Raw genomic sequence first — 17,336 nt, forward strand, 5'->3', positions numbered from 1 at the left:
ATTATCAAAATAATTAGGAAAGCGTAATATTAGAAATAGCTAATAGAAACCAAAATCAAAACCACAAATATGCCAGAGAGGAACCAGCAGCAGGAGGAGACAGTATTTCAAGTCTAAATTGTTGAATAACAGCTATACAACTATTTTTGAAAAAGAAAAGAAAAAGGAGAGAAAACTAATTAGTCCACGGAGCATCCATGCCAAGCATACAAATAAAGTAGTCATGTGCATTAAAGATAACTTGAAGGAATGTCTACAATCTTCACTATCATAAATTCTGAAAAGAGTCTCACATCTACAAATTATACCCAACTTTGTCAGCAGCAGCAGGACACAGTATTTCAAGTCTAAATTGTTGAATAACAGCTATACAACTATTTTTGAAAAAGAAAAGAAAAAGGAGAGAAAACTAATTAGTCCACGGAGCATCCATGCCAAGCATACAAATAAAGTAGTAATGTGCATTAAAGATAACTTGAAGGAATGTCTACAATCTTCACTATCATAAATTCTGAAAAGAGTCTCACATCTACAAATTATACCCAACTTTGTGGCTGGGACTGCATTATAACGAAAATTCAAGGGACTGGAGAATAAGAGTGAAAATTCAATAGTCATAGAGACACAATACGCAGAACATTTTACTATTGGCAAGGGAAACTTGCATACACCTGGCACCTCTACGATCCACATATCCAGCACAGTACCACCCTTGTAAACCTTGTGCACTGTCAGTGTTAATGATGATTGACAGAGATAGGTCTAATTGGACGTTAAAGTGTATCAGTAACTTTGATTTATGTATACTCATTGTTCCAGGAAATCAAACAACTAGGAGACAGAGATACCCATACACATAAGAACACATTCCATGAACACTTACATTCCACGTCATTGCATGAGAAGATAGAACTTGAGCATAGACAAGTCTTTGAAGCTCTTCTATGCTGATTCCTCCCAGTTTAGACTGCTCTTCATGTATAAGTATTTCTGCTTGAGTGCTCCCAGCTGTCAGCAGCTCTATAGCATGTGTAATCATCCTATTCAAAAGACTAACATCAGATTATGTTTACTGGCCATATACAAGGTATATAATGCATCCATTCAACGATGACCATAATAATTCCTTAATAATTAGTTTTTGTAGAAGAAATAGACAGACCAATAATGAATACATAAAAAAGTTAAGCTGGATCAGTGTCTCACCAGGGGTCAAATGATCTAGAGCATTCAGCCAGAACAACCTGAATCATTAAAGATTAGTCAAATGATTTTTGACCATATGAGAACCCAACCAACCAAGAAATGCTATTGTGACTTTCACATGGCTTACCTCAATATTTTCTTCTAGAATCCCAATTATGAGTCCCATCAACTTATGGTGATTGGAAATTGGTTTCAAATGCATGCATTTCTGAGCTAAGTTGCACATGTTTTCTAAACCCTGTATCATAACAAAATATTTCAGTGCCCATGTGTCAGGAATATTGAGATACGTATCATAATACTTTTTACCCTTCATTTTTCAACGGGCATCCAATACAACTTATAAATGATCTGAAATAACTTAAGCGTTGTATAAGATCGAAATTGACACTGACCACAGTGAAAGGCCTGACGTACAGAAAGTGAGATATATAAAGCTCTATCCAATGATACGTCACATTGGAGAGAATGCTAGTGTTTCCCAGCATGATTTGAAGCATATTTTTCAGTCCTTCCCGAGTCTGATGGTGATCACATTGAAGCCAGAATGAACTGCAGTCCAATTTAGTAATTTGTGATCTCCACTTCTCCCATGCCTGACATATAAAAATGCATCAAGGAACAGAACAGAGTGGTCACACTAGATGAAAATTCCAGTCTCTAAACTACCTTCATAAACTCAGGCTTGGTATGGTAACATTCACCTAATTTTCCCAATGGTATATCAGGCCGCATGCGTGGCATTTGAGATATGAGAACAGCAACTGCTTCTACAAGTCCATTTTCTGTCTGTTTACAATAGATGCAAAAGATTTCAAATTGTACTTCATATCATCTTCACACACTTCGTTAACATACATAACTAATGAATGACATTGAATAAAATCAAGATGGGAAATGTTTTAGTACTAGCAAATTCCATTTCCAATTCTTAATGTACCCGACAATAATTTCCTTAATAAAAACTCGAATAATGACATAATATTACACCATCAAAAATTGACTGACGATGCAAACAGAGATCTCACGTTGTCTCTCACACAGATTACACTGTCAAAAACTGACTAATAAAACAAATAGAGATTTCCTTACCTACTCTGTCCACAGAAGTGCACATGTTAAAATTGCAACTTGCATTTCTGGTGTGGTTAAATTAATGAAAAACAATGCTGACTTCTAAACTCATAAGGAGGTGAATAGCACGGAATAATAAGAAAATTAAACCAAGTGTTTGAGTTGAAACTTGTTTCGAATTAGCCTTCCTCGCTCATCTTGATTATTCACAGACCAGTTAAACAGTAAATCGGTCAGATCAAGTATTTTTCTTTCCAGTATGGGTAGCACCAAAGAAGTACAGATTCCAATATGTTACGATACGAGGACATCGATACAAATTTCAGCAAAACTTAGGATACACGGATATGTGCAAGTGTAAATGTAACATATGGAGTATTTTCATATGTTAAATATAAAATTCAGCATAATTTCATTATTTTATAAAAACACAAATAAAGAAGGCTGACAATAAAAACAAAATAAAATACAAAAATATTTTATCTAAATCCTTAATTGTTACAAAGCATTTTCTTCAACATTACTACCATCCACTTCTTTATTAATTAAAAATAACATTCTCCAACTCTAGCTCATCTAATAATAGATTAGCAACCTCATGCAGCCCAACACCTTCAAGAGTATCAAATGAGTCTTTGACAATTTCCTACATTTTGGATTCTCCTTTTAAGTAAGGATTTAATTTACTTGATAAAAGGCACTGATTTCCATGAATAAACACCAATTTTTCAGTTCATTGTGGAGTTATTTTATTCCTTGTCATGCAGTGTACAAAAGAGTAGGTACTCCTTGTTACTAAGCCCCCGTTTGTTTCTCATTTTTGGAAGAATGAGAATGAAAAATATAGTCGTTATGAGCCCCACGTAAGAGATAGAAATTCAAATTTGGTGACTTGATGTGATAGATAACGGTCAAATTTTTCATTTTAATGAGAAAAGAATGGGAACCAAACAGGGGCTAAATAAATAATATCTATTATCAATAAATTATTGATAATCACAATAATTATCGATTAAGTAAAAAAAACTATCATCTATTGACAATAATAATACAAGGAGTTTCAAAAGAGTTTAAAACCAATAAAACTCTTATTTTTCCCATGTACTAAGGTGTTCGACATGTATCAGAAATTTAAAAAATATAAAATAATTAAAAAAACACGTGTCGAAGCTTTAATATGTATCAGATATGGGTAAGCAATAAATTTATAAGTATCCATGCTTCTTAAGGTAGCACTATTTTAATCTTGATTCCCAGTGGTGTGAAGGTGCAATCTGTGTACAGCATACAGAGGAGAATAGAAAAGAATCTATGCCAAGTCATCCCTCTCTACAACAGTGAAGCTCATCTACAAAATTCATCAAGAAACAAAATATAGGTATTTCGTCTTCATTCCAGACAAAAATGAAAGATTTCTCAAAATGATGGCTTCAGCTTGCTCTGAGTCTCAAATCCGTGGTGATTAGTATTTTCACCATCTTCATTACAAATAAAGCTACTCATTTAAAAAGATGAAGGGGAAGAAATCTGCAAAATGATAAACAATATGGCGCTCCCATAAATTGTTCCACGAAACACATGACCAAGAAAAAAACGTTAATCCATTTGGACTAGGCAGTAGAAGTTGTGTAATGAAAAATAGGTATCATTCACTAACCTCACGGTTCCCTAGCTGATCAAACTGATAAGATCCATGCAAATGCAACAGTTTTACCTGCCAGTTGTAAGTTGAATTTAATGCTCAATAGTGAGATAATCATTTTTCAAGAAGCAGCCCACCTGCCTATTATGGCCATGGGGAGCATTTTAACATACAAGTGAATAATGCGAAAAAATCATTCCTTACCACGATATCTAGCCAGCCAACTGCTAAGGCTGAGGACATTGTTTCCCAGTACTTAGGATCATTCTCAATTATCTGGTGGGCAAAAAACATGAGAAAAGTTGTTCAATTTCAGCTTAAAAATTCAGTTAAAAAGCATGAAAAATGAGAAGGCCAAGTTGAAAACTGAAAACATCAAATGTAAGGATTAAGGATAAGCCAAGACCTGTAAAGTTACAAGTTCTTTTTGGAAATCAACAAGTTTTGCATGTGCAGTTGGCTGAGTTCCAGAGAACAGACAGTCATAATCCTGTTGAAGAAAATAAGCATTAAGTCAGAAGAAGTATAATTCCTCAAGAATAAAAAGGAATGCCAGAACATTGAGAATAGATAAATGACTAAGTGGAAGAGTCATACAGACAACCAATCAAGCAACCGTTCAGGAATATAAGTCTCAGATTGCTTGTCTGCATAAAATATTTCCATCAGCTCCCATGCAGCTTTTAAACTGGTTGGCTCCTCCTCTTTCTGACTTCCAAGGACCAGTCAAATATTGAATCCTAAAAATCAAATATGCTGCCACAAAACAGTAACGTATTGAGAAATCGATAATTACCTTTAATAATGCCTTGGGATCTTCAATAACCAGATTACCAGATGACTCTGAATTAGCAAGAAGAGAATTTATCTCCCTGCTGTACTCCATTACATGTTCCCACCTGTTATTTTTACAGAACATCATTGTCACCTTTACAAGTATCACCATTTTTCTCTTTCACAAAGTTCTTCTAGAAAATTTATAGAAAAGCATTATGGCTTACAAGTGAGTGGATCACATTAAGGTAATGTTTCTTGAACAAACTTTAAAAAGCAAATTTACAGAACCTTAGCGTTATTAACAGAAAACTAAATCCCTGCAATCCTAAAGGTGCACAATTACTTCCAAGTCATAAGTTGCTTTATTCCTATTTATCCCATTCTTATGGAAGATCGCAACTCAAACTCTCTCTCTCTCTGTCTCTAAGCACGAGGTTGGACTCAATTAACATCATTCTCAGTCCCGTTATATCAAACTATTGAGATTAAAGTTTACTCCTTCGTTGTGCTCCATAGTGTATTTCCAGATTCGTTTGAGCAAAACATGATTATTATCATCACTAGTATCACCATTTTTACAGAATCACAGACCCATGACCGAGTCAAGGTAATTAAGGGGTAGGTCCATCATCATATGAAAAATTTTGACAACTTTTTTTCTTTTATAAATTCGCACAATGGCGGGCGATATTTTACTATTCTCTAATCAACTAAAAATCTATAAACGCTGGGAATTCGCATTGCCTTATTTCAAAAGGAAAAAATACTGGACCAATTACCAGTCTTTACTGTAGTGCGACGAGTCCATTGAGTTCTTCCGGCTCTGTAGAAGCGCGAATGGAGTGACAGACCCATATGCAATTCTTCGCCACTGCGCGGCGGTGATTTCTCCTCCTTTCATATTGGTTAGTTTCACTTCTACCACTTCTCCGCCAGTCTGTTGCCCAGAAACGGCTTCGGACTGAATGAGCGAGACGCGGAGCGTGTTGCCACGAGCCCAAGAGATCGAAACGCGGGCGAGTGGAGGAGTGAGACCATGGTGCCGGAGAGGGTAAACTCTGGGGGTTTCAGAGTCAGAGGAATGGGGAACAATGGAGAGAGTGGAGTCGCTGGAATTCGACGTCACGCCGGGCATTTCGCCGGAGTCCTCACTGGGAGAGCTTTGGGATTCAAATTCCTAGGGTTTTGAAAGGGTTATGAATAAAATTTTGTACATTTGTCTGAAAATGGAGGACTTCGCAGTAAATAAGTAAATTTTGATATGAATGTATTTTTTTAATTAGTAAAATTTTGAAACGAATAAGTAGTTTCCAAAAAATTGAACAAGTTATTAAAAACTTTAAAAATTTTATTTGAATGAGTAATGTTATTTGTAATTGTTCACTATCGTAGTCGTCTTATATCAATATACTGACGATTAGTCATTTTTTATATTAATATAATAATTTTTTATTACCTTATGCAACAAATCACTAATCGTTACCTATATGTCATGTAAAGTGACATGATAACGAACGACTGCAAATAAAATTATTTCATTCGAATATATGTAGAATTTATGCAACTTTTATGCTCGAAAGTGAACAAATCAAAATTTGTGTGATTACCATTTTTCATATTTCATCTTGTTAAACCATCTGTTTGTCTTCGGTTCATATTTTATGGATCAATTTTTCTTAATTATGTATCTCATCAAATGACCTTTTTGTAATGGTATAGGTAAGAATGTGAAATATATTGAAAGAACCTCGTCAAAAAGAATTGTAGATAAAATTTCAAAAAATTAACTTTTTTGGTTCAAATTTGTATTTATTGAATTTCTCTCTTGTTCGAGCTAAATTAGATGAGAAACAAGAATTTTTTAATGAAATAAAAAAATAAGAAACTCTCAATGAAACAATAAAATATATAAAAATCGAAAAGAGCAAATCAAACCTAGTGCTAAAAGCAATTGATTGCATTGTGCAATTCAAACAGGTTCTTGACATCCTCTCTATTCTGCATTTGACAAAGCGCGTCTGGTTTGTCGTTCTCCATCCATTTTCTATTTTTAATTTTAGAAAATGTCCAAAACGTGTTTGATCTGTTATTTTCGAAAACAAGGAAAAATTTATGACTGAAAACTTAAAACGATTTTTCTTCGTTTTTATTGTTTTCAGTTAAAAAAACTCAAAACAAGGAAAACACTCAAAACACGCCTTTTTCTTTTTCTTTTCTTTTTCACCCATAGGATGCTCAATAGTACTTTTAAAATAAAGTGGGTATTTGAGCCATATTATTTTAGTAATAATGTATTCTTGAATAGTGTATTGATGAAAAATGTGTGGTTAAAAAATAATAAATTTTTTTTTATCTGCATATAATATTATTTTATTAAAAAATGTGTGATTGAAATAATGTTAAATCACTATTTAAAAATTTTATTTTTTTTGAATAATGTGGCTCAAACAGGCCCAAAATGTTATAATCTGATACAATTTAGTAAAGCATAATAGTTTTAAAACCCACAACATCCTTCAATTTCCATTATTGTTATTTTCCGTTGATCAAAATTTAGAAGAACTATTATTTCTTTTTATATTGTCCAAATGACAATAAAATACATTCTGAAGGATGAAGGACATACTAGCTATTTTCTTTACAAGGATTCCTATTTTTGGTCTATAAATTTATTATTTATTACTTTATTTTTGTAGCAACAAAAAATAGTATATTCATCAAATTTAAAATATATATTATCTGATAATATATTAGTATAAAATTATTATGTTTTACTAAATAATCAAATTAATTAAATAAATGGCATAAAATAATTTCTAAAATTTTATTATTTTATGTTGTAACAAAAAAAATAGTAAATTCACCAATTTTAAAATATATATTATCTGGTAGTTTATTAGCATAAAATTATTATGTTTTTACTAAATAATCAAATTAATTAAATAAATGTCATAAAAGAATTCTTAAAAATTTTAAACCAAATGCATTTTCTAGTTTTTTGTTTTGAGAAACCGTTTTTCAAAATAACAAATCAAACACTTTTTCTATAATTCGAAAACAGTCCCTCAAAACAAAAAATGAATTCAAAACTAAAAATAGAAAACGCAAACCAAATACACTCTTAATTTTCCTTGTCTTGTGTTCTTTTTCTTTTCCTTATAGCGACCCTCCATTAGTTAGCATATTTTACCTCTAATAATATTTTAAATATTTAGACTCCACTTTATAATTGTTCTTCTTTTTCTTTTTTTTTTTTCTTTTTTTGGCTTATTTAAAATTATGAGAGCCAAATCAATCTTTTTATTGTAACTTAACAGAAATTTAATCGTCTTGATGATAAGAATGCAATAAAAACAACATTGAAGACGTATGTGATCAAGATTAAGAGTCTGTTTGGAAGTGATTTTGAGAATTGATTTTTTCACCGTTAGGAGAAATGTGGAGTCTACCTATGAGAGAAGAAATCAAATATGACAACTGAAATAGTAAAATAACGGTCAAAAATTAATTTTTTGGGAGAAAAAATCACTCCCAAATAGGCTGTAAAGATTATGAATCTTCACCCAATGAAAAGCTAGTGGGGGTGTCAATAGCCTTCAAGGAATAATTCAGTACCAAAGTTCCATTAGGCCCTTCAATGAAAGTTACAACTTACTAACGGCACACAAATAACATCAACATCAACGGAGTAATACAGGAGCATTTAGAATAAAATTTAACAATTATACCAACCAGTTGGGTCTAGTACTGCTTATGCCTGAATTTAACAAACACTTTTGATAACCAAACAAGACATACCTCAAACCGAATAAAACATGTATTGCAGTGAGGGAGTGGAGAAGAGGATTCAGCAAGACATAAATTTACTCAACATCATGGGAAAGTATAATGGTGAAACTATGAAGTCAACACCACAAACAAAGAAAAGCCTAAATATGGATAAAACATCTCATTACTACAAACTAATAGCAAATTCATATGCACCGGGAACATTTCTTAATTTGATAATCTTCACAGGTTTCATTCACCAAACTGGAGTAATCCCTGCCACGTGATGAAATCATCAGGTGTAGATCAACAAGTGGACCCAGTTCCAACATAATCAGGCATTAAAATTATATCAAAATATAAGCTCGAAAATGCAATCCCCCACAAAATTATGCAGTGAATGAAATAAGACCAGTCCACTCAAAAACATTATCCCTTGTGTTTTTCACATAGTTTAATGAATTTCTGATCAGACAATAGAGAAATATGATAGAAATCAACAACAAAATTTAGTCAACCAGTAGAGAATATGAATACGATCTAAATTCTTTTAACAATCCAGCATCATGACAAAGTTCCCACCAATGCTTTTGTGTTTAAAATGTCAACCTCAATAGCATCAATAATAGCAAAATAATCAACAGCACCAATGATAGCAAAATGTGTGTCCCACTTATATTCTTCTTACTTTTCCTTGAGCGTTTTTCCTTTCTGGAGGGGGAATTTGAATGGCCAAAGCATGTCTTTTGTTAACATAAAGAAGCTCTTTTATTTAGGATCTATACCCTGGTTGAGTATTCTAACAAGGTAGATAGGCTAAAATTGACAAGGCCCTACATATAGTTGTAAAAAGATTTGAATTTCTTGGACCTCTCATGGGAGAAAAATCTAAGGCAGCTCTAAATTGATGATAATGACCAAAGTTTACTGAGTGAGAATTAGCTTGTTGTGGTTGTCATTGTCATTGGAGAGAGGGGGCTCCTATTTTTAAATTTGTATACAAAAATAATGCATTACACAACATTGTATTCCTGTACCATAATCTTCGAAGAAATCAGTAAAAACATAATCAAGCAAAATAGGCAAGTCTATATGGAACTAGAATAACAATAGAGACATCAATAAAAGCAATAATGAATGCAGTTCTGTAGCATAATACAAAGTTATTGAACATTCCAGTTTGTTTTACAATTTACTAATAGCAATGGGGATTGCTGGCAGGCAAAACTAGAAGCAATTAAGCATTCTTATTACTCCAAAGTCCCTGCTTAGAAAAAATACAATTTAAGTCACAGCATCTGCTACCTATACTATTTTCTATACAAAGTTTTCTGAATAAAATCAACTAAGGAATTTGATAATGCAATGATTCAACACAAACCGATGAACATCAACGCAACATACTATATTATTCAATAGGCTTGTGTACTCAAAAAATTAATAACTACATACCAAAAAAATTGCAGTCACTATTGCTGCTGATTCTGCTGAGGAGCATTAGGTGGTGGCGGCATCCCAGGCCTGGGGGGACCAAACACAGGAAACTGCCCACCAGGAGGAGGTGGCATGCCTGGGCGAGGCGGTTGCTGTCCATGGGGCATAGCACCAGGCATTCCAGGAGGTGGAGGGCCTCTCATCATTTGTGGTGGGGGTGGGCCCATCGGCCTCTGTCCAAACTGCGGTTGAGCAAATTGCGGAGGACCACCTGGCCTGAACTGCGGTGGAGGCGGCATACCAGGCATCCCAGGCCTAGGCGGGAAACCTCCAGGAGGAGGCACTACCGGAGGCCTCATAACCGGTGCCTGAACCTGCTGCGGCTGCTGAGGATAAGAAATTGGGGGGCGTGAAATCTGGGGCTGCATCATCCCTGGAGCCGGTCCACCAACACCCCTCACAGGTCCAGCAAGTCCAGGCTGGGCCTGAACAAGCGGACCAGTAGGAATACCACGGCCAGCTGCCCTGCCAATGCCGGGTCCCGGAACAGCATTAGCACCAATAGATTTAACACGTGACTCATCCGGCGGAGGCGGACCCTCAACGGTAATTGAAATCACCTCCTCGCCGCGGAGAAGTACAAGGCCAAGTGTACGGCGGTCTTCCCGGTCTTCCTTAGAGCCTTTAGTCGGAGGAAGTTTACGAAACTCTTCGCAATCGCCGAGTACCAGATTCATGTGGCGGTCAAAGGCCATGAATTTTCCGATGAGTTGCCGGCTGTCCTGGATTGTGACGCGCATACGGTAGTTAATGTATTGGAGCATCTTCGAACTCTTAGACATCGACATTTTCGCAGATTCAAAAATTGCAGTGCCCACACTGTTTCTTTCTCGCTCTAAAACGGAGGGGTTAGGGTTTTGAGCGAGGGAAGGGTTTAATTTGTTTTAATTCAATTTGTTGAGTAAATTTAACCAATGCTCAGTGCAATTTAAATTTGTTACTACTTACTCATTTATTTTTTACGCGTTACTGAATACTCACTAATCTTTTCATATAGTTATCCATCCACCACTCGTCTCTTAAAATAATTGAGCGATTTTTGCGACAACTTTTCGACACTTTCCGACTACCAAGACCGTCGAATTTTAATATCGTTGAAAAGCCCACAATATTCTCTTCAATTAGCGCCTAAAATCTCCCTGTAACTCTAAGGGATTTGATTGAAAAATTGCCACAAAAGTCGCTCAAAAAATCTGAAAATAGATTTTCAGATTTTTTGTACTACTTTTGGGACAATTTTTCGACAACTTCCGACCACCAAAACCGTCGAATTTTGATATCGTTGGAAAGCCCACAATATCCTTTTCAATTACCACCCAAAATTTTCCCATAACTCCAAAGGATTCGGTTGGAATAAACATACAAAGTCAGTATCCCGAAAATGCGAAAATCTGGACAGAGTTCGGGATGCTGACTTTGTGAGTTTATCCCGATCGAATCCTTTGGAATTATGGAGAAATTTTGGATGGTAATTGAAGAGGATATTGTGAGCTTTCCAACGGTACCAAAATTTGGTGGTTTTGGTGGTCGAAAGTTATCGGAAAATTGTCGCAAAAGCCACCCCAAAAAACTGAAATTTTGGGCAGATTTTCAGATCTTTTGGACGACTTTTGCGGCAATTTTTCGGCCGAATCCCTTGGAGTTATGGAGAGATTTTAGATGGTAATTGAAAAGAACATCGTGAGCTTTCCAACGATATCAAAATCCAGCGATCTTGGTGGTCAGAAGTTGTCGCAAAAGTCACCCAATTATTTGAAGAGACGAGTGGTGGATAGGTAATTATATGAAAAGATGAGTGAGTATTCAGTAACGCATAAAAGATGAGTGCGTAAGTAGTAACAAGTTTAAAGTTCAGTGAGCATTGGTTAAATTTACTCTTAACTTGTTATGTTGTGTAATATGCGGCTTTTTTTTTATTATGACGGAGGAACCCGCAATCGTTATCGTTCGGTGCGCACTAGATAAATTCTCGAGTTGACGTAATAGCCTGCAAACTACGTCAGCCAAGTAAATAGAGCAAGCCTTGTGCGAAGAAAAAATATCTTGCCCTCTCTATTTTTTTTCTAGTGTTATAATACACTCTGTTTTTAACTATTGAATAATTCAAATTGAAATCATAAAGAAGAAACCAAAGAGGGATAGATGGTATATTTATTTTGCCTACAGATTCTACCAAGTACCAACTGTTTAAAAAAAAAATTACGAATGAAGAGATTTTGCAAAAGAAAAACTTTCAACCACCAAAAATATGTGCTAAGGATATTGATCGCATCTGAAACTATTGCAATATTACAATACTATTAGAAATGATAATGGGATGGATTCGGGGCAAGGAACCCCATTTCCCATCTTCGTACACCTCCCCAAAGATTTCCCTAGCATGAGTGGCGATAGAAATAACAATTGCCATCACTCCAAATGGTTTTGTCCCCAACGGACTCCGTGCTCGATGACTAGATGGTTGTAGATGCTTCTTCAAGTGGAGTTTGATTATTGGACATGTGGTTTCATTATTCTTGATATTTCTTGTCATTACAATAATAACCTCTTGATTAGTATGAGAGGATCGGGAAGGACACACCTCTGGTGTACCAGTTATTGTGCCCCCTTTTCTTCCCAAAAAGGGAAGGAGAAGGATATTCTTCGACGGATCTTTCTTTGTTAATATCCTTGTGTTATGCTCAGGGTCGGCCCTTGGGCCAAGCCACCTAGGCAACCGTCTAGGGCCTCCAAATTTTGGTTTGGGCCCAAGGCCTCAAAATCCATATTAATTCCAAAATGAAAAAATGGTTTGGGGCCTTTGGGCTTGGAGTCTTGGACTCATGGGAGTTAATTTACTTTGGGCTTTGGAGTCTACATAAACAATTGTGAACCGCCACCCTCACTCCTCAGACTTTTTATCTTTTCAATTCAAGAATTATTCCACTTCCTCTCAAATTCAGAAATTCTCAAATCTCAATCCTCTGCTTCGGTTCAGTGGTTCCAGAATCTGGAATTCTCCAGGGCCTCCAAGCTTCCAATTCCAGGGACCAGTGTCAACGGACAAAAAATCGAAATCTACCGCGAAAAATCACAATTTCTCCACCTCTCGCACTCGCACAGTTGCACGCCGGTCTGCCCTCTGTCGAATTCCTTTTTTTTTTTTTTTAATCTTATCAGGTCCTTGGTTTTGGTAAGCAGCCCTCATATGTCTGATTTAGATTGATTAGTGATTATTTGTTAATTTGGCTTTGACACTAAATTTCATTTTCATTTTCATTTTCTCTTAAAATTTAATATCTCAGTATCTCACTATGAGTCAAATGGTTTGGTCTTAATTTAAATAAAAGGATTTTTTTTTTGTTTGATTGGATTTAATATATTGTAGTTTAATATTTTCATGTTATACGAGTGTTTAAGAAGACTCCGATCTCAAATTGCTTTTTAGTGAGATTTATAACATCGAAGTTCTTTTTTTTTTTTTTAGGTTGAATTCTAATTTCCAATTGTTGTTTTTGTTGAAAGTTCTAATTTACTAGCAGCTAGGTTTGCATGTTATTTCTATTGCCTGATATTATTTGTTCATGAAACGGGCTTATTATATTAATTTGAAACAAATAGTTCTAAAATCACTCTTTCCATGGCCTTTTGTAATTATTCGATAAAAAAATAAATTCATCAAAGTGGTTTAAAAGAATGCTTTAAATGTTAGTATATAAAATTGAAGACGATAGCCAAATATAGATATGAGATCCAGACTCATACTCAACTCTAACTCGTTTATGGAGGTCTTTAATCAAGAATGGCTAATAGAATAAATCTTTTTTTTTTCTTTTTCTTTGGGGAGTGATTTCATATAGGGATTGTAAGTGATATTTTATGTACAAATTCTATCTTTTAGATTGTACAAAGTTTTCATTTAAATATAGATATTTTTTTATTTAAATATTGTTATACGTGTGGAAAAACAAAGTATGGGGCCTCAAGATTGCCGACTCGCTTAGGACCTCCGAATTGTGAGGGCCGGCTCTGGTTATGCTATCAACTGCTTCCCAATATTGACACATTATATATAGGATAAAGTGGGAGCATGTATACCCTCACTATTGTGAGATGACTACTCGTTAACCAGCGTAGCTTGCTAGCCCCCTTAGGTATGATGTTACTTTTTAAGTCTTTACCTACATACATACATTTCTTTTATTCTTACACCTGAGTGGAGGGAAATGGTGGTAGATGATCAATTGACCCAGTCACAATGGTCTTTGAATAAATTTAAGTAAAAAAAAAGGTAAAAAATTTTAGAAAAATCACAATACCCATTTTATCTCCCAGTTTGAACATTGAGAATTTGAAAATCCTACCATTTCATGTTCTTCAACGTTTCTTCATATTGTCCATCTCCATCTCTATCGCCATTCTTCAACATTTTTTCATTCATCTTCATATTCAAGGTTTCTTCATTTCATTAAGTTATATTCGAATTTTTTTGCTTATAATATTGATGGATAATGTGTTTTTAGCTTTAATATTCAAAAATTTAAATAAAGATTTTTTTTATTATGTTGAAAAAATTCAAATTTGTGTAGAAATCACAACATATCTGTTACTTATTAATGAGGTCTGGGGGTCCAGGGATTCGAGGTTGTGGTGGTTCGAGGGTTGGGGGCAGGCGCGGAGCCAGCACCCGGCGAGGGGGCGCGGCCGCGCGTGCTGGCTCCGCCGGAAGCTTTAGAACCGCTGGGTAGAAAACTGAAGAGTTGTAGAGCCGGCCGGAGAAGAAAGATGACAGAGGAAAGAGATGACCCCTATTCCCTTTTTTTCTTTTTTCTTTTTTCTTTTTTTTTTTTGGTTTGGGCTCAAGCCTGAAGTAATTGTTGCTGGGAATAAGCTGCTGGAAATAAACAAGAAGGAAGAAACTGCGTGATAAACTAAGAAGAAGATGCTGCGCCACCTGCGTGAAGAAGAAAATGAGAAGGAAGCAATGTATTCATAAAATGGAATAAGTTTCAAGGTTTATAACATTATTGGGCCTACCTATTTAATATGTAGATTACGTCTTTTTTGGGCCCATTTAATTTTTATGTAATGAAATGATTGTTAAAAAATAATTAAAAAATCAAAATACTTAAAATACTCTTAATATTAGTTTTTCAAAATTTTTATATCTATATAGTAATTTATATTTTAAATAGCATATATTCAAATAAAATTTTATTTATTTAATTAATTTAATTTCCAAGTCAACCCCAATTTGATGTCAATTCGACCCTTCCCTCTTTTTTTTTGGCGAATCAATGTCTGGTCCGATTTTCAAAGCATTGATATTTATAGAGGAAAAAAAGACTACAGAAGGTACAATAATCATAATAATTATGATTATAGGAATACAATTATCATTCATTAATTAGTATTTAATTTACAACAACCCCCTTAAAATAACTCATCATACAATAATTAGCATTTAATGTTTTGCAACTTCTATTGTCGACTGCCGACTGCAAGCCAAGTCCAAGTGTCGTGAGTCTGGTGACTCTTTCTCCCTCTTTATTTATTTTTATTTTGTTTTTGTTTAATTTTGTTGGCTACTTAACTTGTTGATGTTGAGTATTGACTAACGAATGTTAATTATGTTATGATTATTGTTTCGGGAATTTATGTTTCCGAATTATGATTTATTATAAGTAATTTATGTTTTAATGAGGAATGATTATTGTTTCAAGAATTTATGTTTATGAAATTATTTTCGCGAATTGTGATTTATTATAAGTAATTTATGTTTTTACAAGGAATGATTTATGTTTCGGGAATTTATGTTTACGAAATTATGTTCGTGAATTGTGATTTATTATAAGTAATTTATGTTTTAACGAGGAATGATTATTGATTTGAAAATTCATATTTACGAATTGTGATTTATGGGTTTGGGCTCAAGCCTGAAGTAATTGTTGCTGGGAATAAGCTGCTGGAAATAAACAAGAAGGAAGAAACTGCGTGATAAACTAAGAAGAAGATGCTGTGTCACCTGCGTGAAGAAGAAAATGAGAAGGAAGCAATGTATTCATAAAATGGAATAAGTTTCTAGGTTTATAACATTATTGGGCGACGGTCAACGGTCAACTTCCGCCCTAGCTGAACTTCGGATCCTGGATTCGCCCCTCGTTGGGGGTCTAGGTGGTTTGGGCCCTAGGGTTTAGGGGGAGAAATCTTGCTTTTAATTTTGAAGTGAAGTGTATATTTGTCTTTTAGTACTAAAAAGTCCATTGCGATGAATAATTAGTACGTTAAGTCTATGCTCTGAATACAATACTTGATGGAGTGCTTATCCAAATTTAGAGGCATGTCGAGTTTAAGGATGAATGTGAACAAGTCTAACTTGTATACGACAGGAGTTCATGGTTAAGAATTGGAGGACAGCTACCAACTAACTAATATGGCAAAGGGATCTATGCCTTTTCGTTATCTGAGAATACCACTTGCAACGATGAAGCTGAAAATGAGCTCTTATGACTCCTTTATCAACAAAATCTCGGCGTATGTTGGAGCATGACCCAGGATACTTTATCTTATGTAGGCAAAGCGGAACTAGTGAGATCCGTTCTACAATGTGTGGAATGCTTTTAGCTTTCTATTCTACCAATTCCGACCACGGTTGCATCAAAGATTGTTAGCTTTTGTCGTAATTTTCTATGGGGATTTAAGAAGCCATTGGTTGCCTGGAGCAATATTTGCTTGCCAAAACATGAGGAAGGCCTTGGTTTTAGGGATATAAAAATTTGGAACTTGGCACTTCTTGCTAAAACTCTTTGGAATATTCATAGCAAGAAAGACACACTCTGGATTAAATGAGTAAATCAATACTAATATTTGGAAGTACAAGGCTAGAAAACAAGACTATCCACTAATTAAAAAGTTGCTGGAAGTGCGAGATCGGATTATACATCATAAGGTACTGTTTAGGCTACATGGGATGTGTTGTCGAATTGGACAGCTTCATGCGGGTTTTGCGTTCCATCAGCTTTTGAGTTTTTCAAGCCGAAGAGGCTGCAGGTAGCCTGGACAGCAACTGTTTGGAATCCTTTCGTTACCCCTAAACATGCCTTTATCTCATGGCTTGGTGCTAAGTCCAAATTGTTAACTAGGGACAAATTAAGGTACTTGGAGATTGACCTAAATTGCAGTTTTTGTGGAGTTGGGACAGAGACGGACCACCACTTATTCTTCACCTGTCAGTTTAGTGCACACACTTAGGGAAAGATCCATGCTTGATTCATTTAATTTCCAAGTCAACCCCGATTTGACGTCAATTCGACCCTTCCCTCTTCTTCTTTTTTTGGCGAATCAATGTCTGGTCCGATTTTCAAAGCATTGATATTTATAGAGGAAAAAAAGACTA

General features: G+C 35.0%; 1 protein-coding gene and 1 pseudogene across 1 annotated transcript; both read right to left on the reverse strand.

The window, feature by feature from the left end:
- Nucleotides 1–332: 332 nt before the first annotated feature.
- On the reverse strand, nt 333–5,899 carry LOC111383227 (nuclear pore complex protein NUP85). The gene is made up of 11 exons (XM_023007310.1): nt 5,479–5,899; nt 4,719–4,821; nt 4,520–4,630; nt 4,329–4,412; nt 4,127–4,198; nt 3,938–3,994; nt 1,876–1,995; nt 1,602–1,802; nt 1,334–1,444; nt 1,207–1,244; nt 333–1,040 (listed from the first exon to the last, which is right to left on the reverse strand). The coding sequence occupies exons 1-11, from the start codon at nt 5,832–5,834 to the stop codon at nt 824–826; spliced, it is 1,470 nt and encodes a 489-aa protein (XP_022863078.1). The 5' UTR covers nt 5,835–5,899; the 3' UTR covers nt 333–823.
- A 2,542-nt stretch (nt 5,900–8,441) lies between these two features.
- On the reverse strand, nt 8,442–10,841 carry LOC111383231 (annotated as a pseudogene).
- Nucleotides 10,842–17,336: the final 6,495 nt, after the last annotated feature.

This window comes from Olea europaea, unplaced genomic scaffold (assembly GCF_002742605.1).
Source record: "Olea europaea var. sylvestris unplaced genomic scaffold, O_europaea_v1 scaffold2636, whole genome shotgun sequence".
Classification (NCBI taxonomy): Eukaryota; Viridiplantae; Streptophyta; class Magnoliopsida; order Lamiales; family Oleaceae; genus Olea; species Olea europaea.

Coding starts and splice junctions, on each gene's coding strand:
- LOC111383227 (XM_023007310.1), bottom strand. CDS start 5,834: ATGCCCGGCGTGACGTCGAATTCCAGCGACTCCACTCTCTCCATTGTT. Junction 4,631..4,718: donor ATCCCAAGGCATTATTAAAG/GTAATTATCGAT, acceptor CTTGGAAGTCAG/AAAGAGGAGGAGCCAACCAG. Junction 1,041..1,206: donor TCTAGATCATTTGACCCCTG/GTGAGACACTGA, acceptor TCTTTTGAATAG/GATGATTACACATGCTATAG.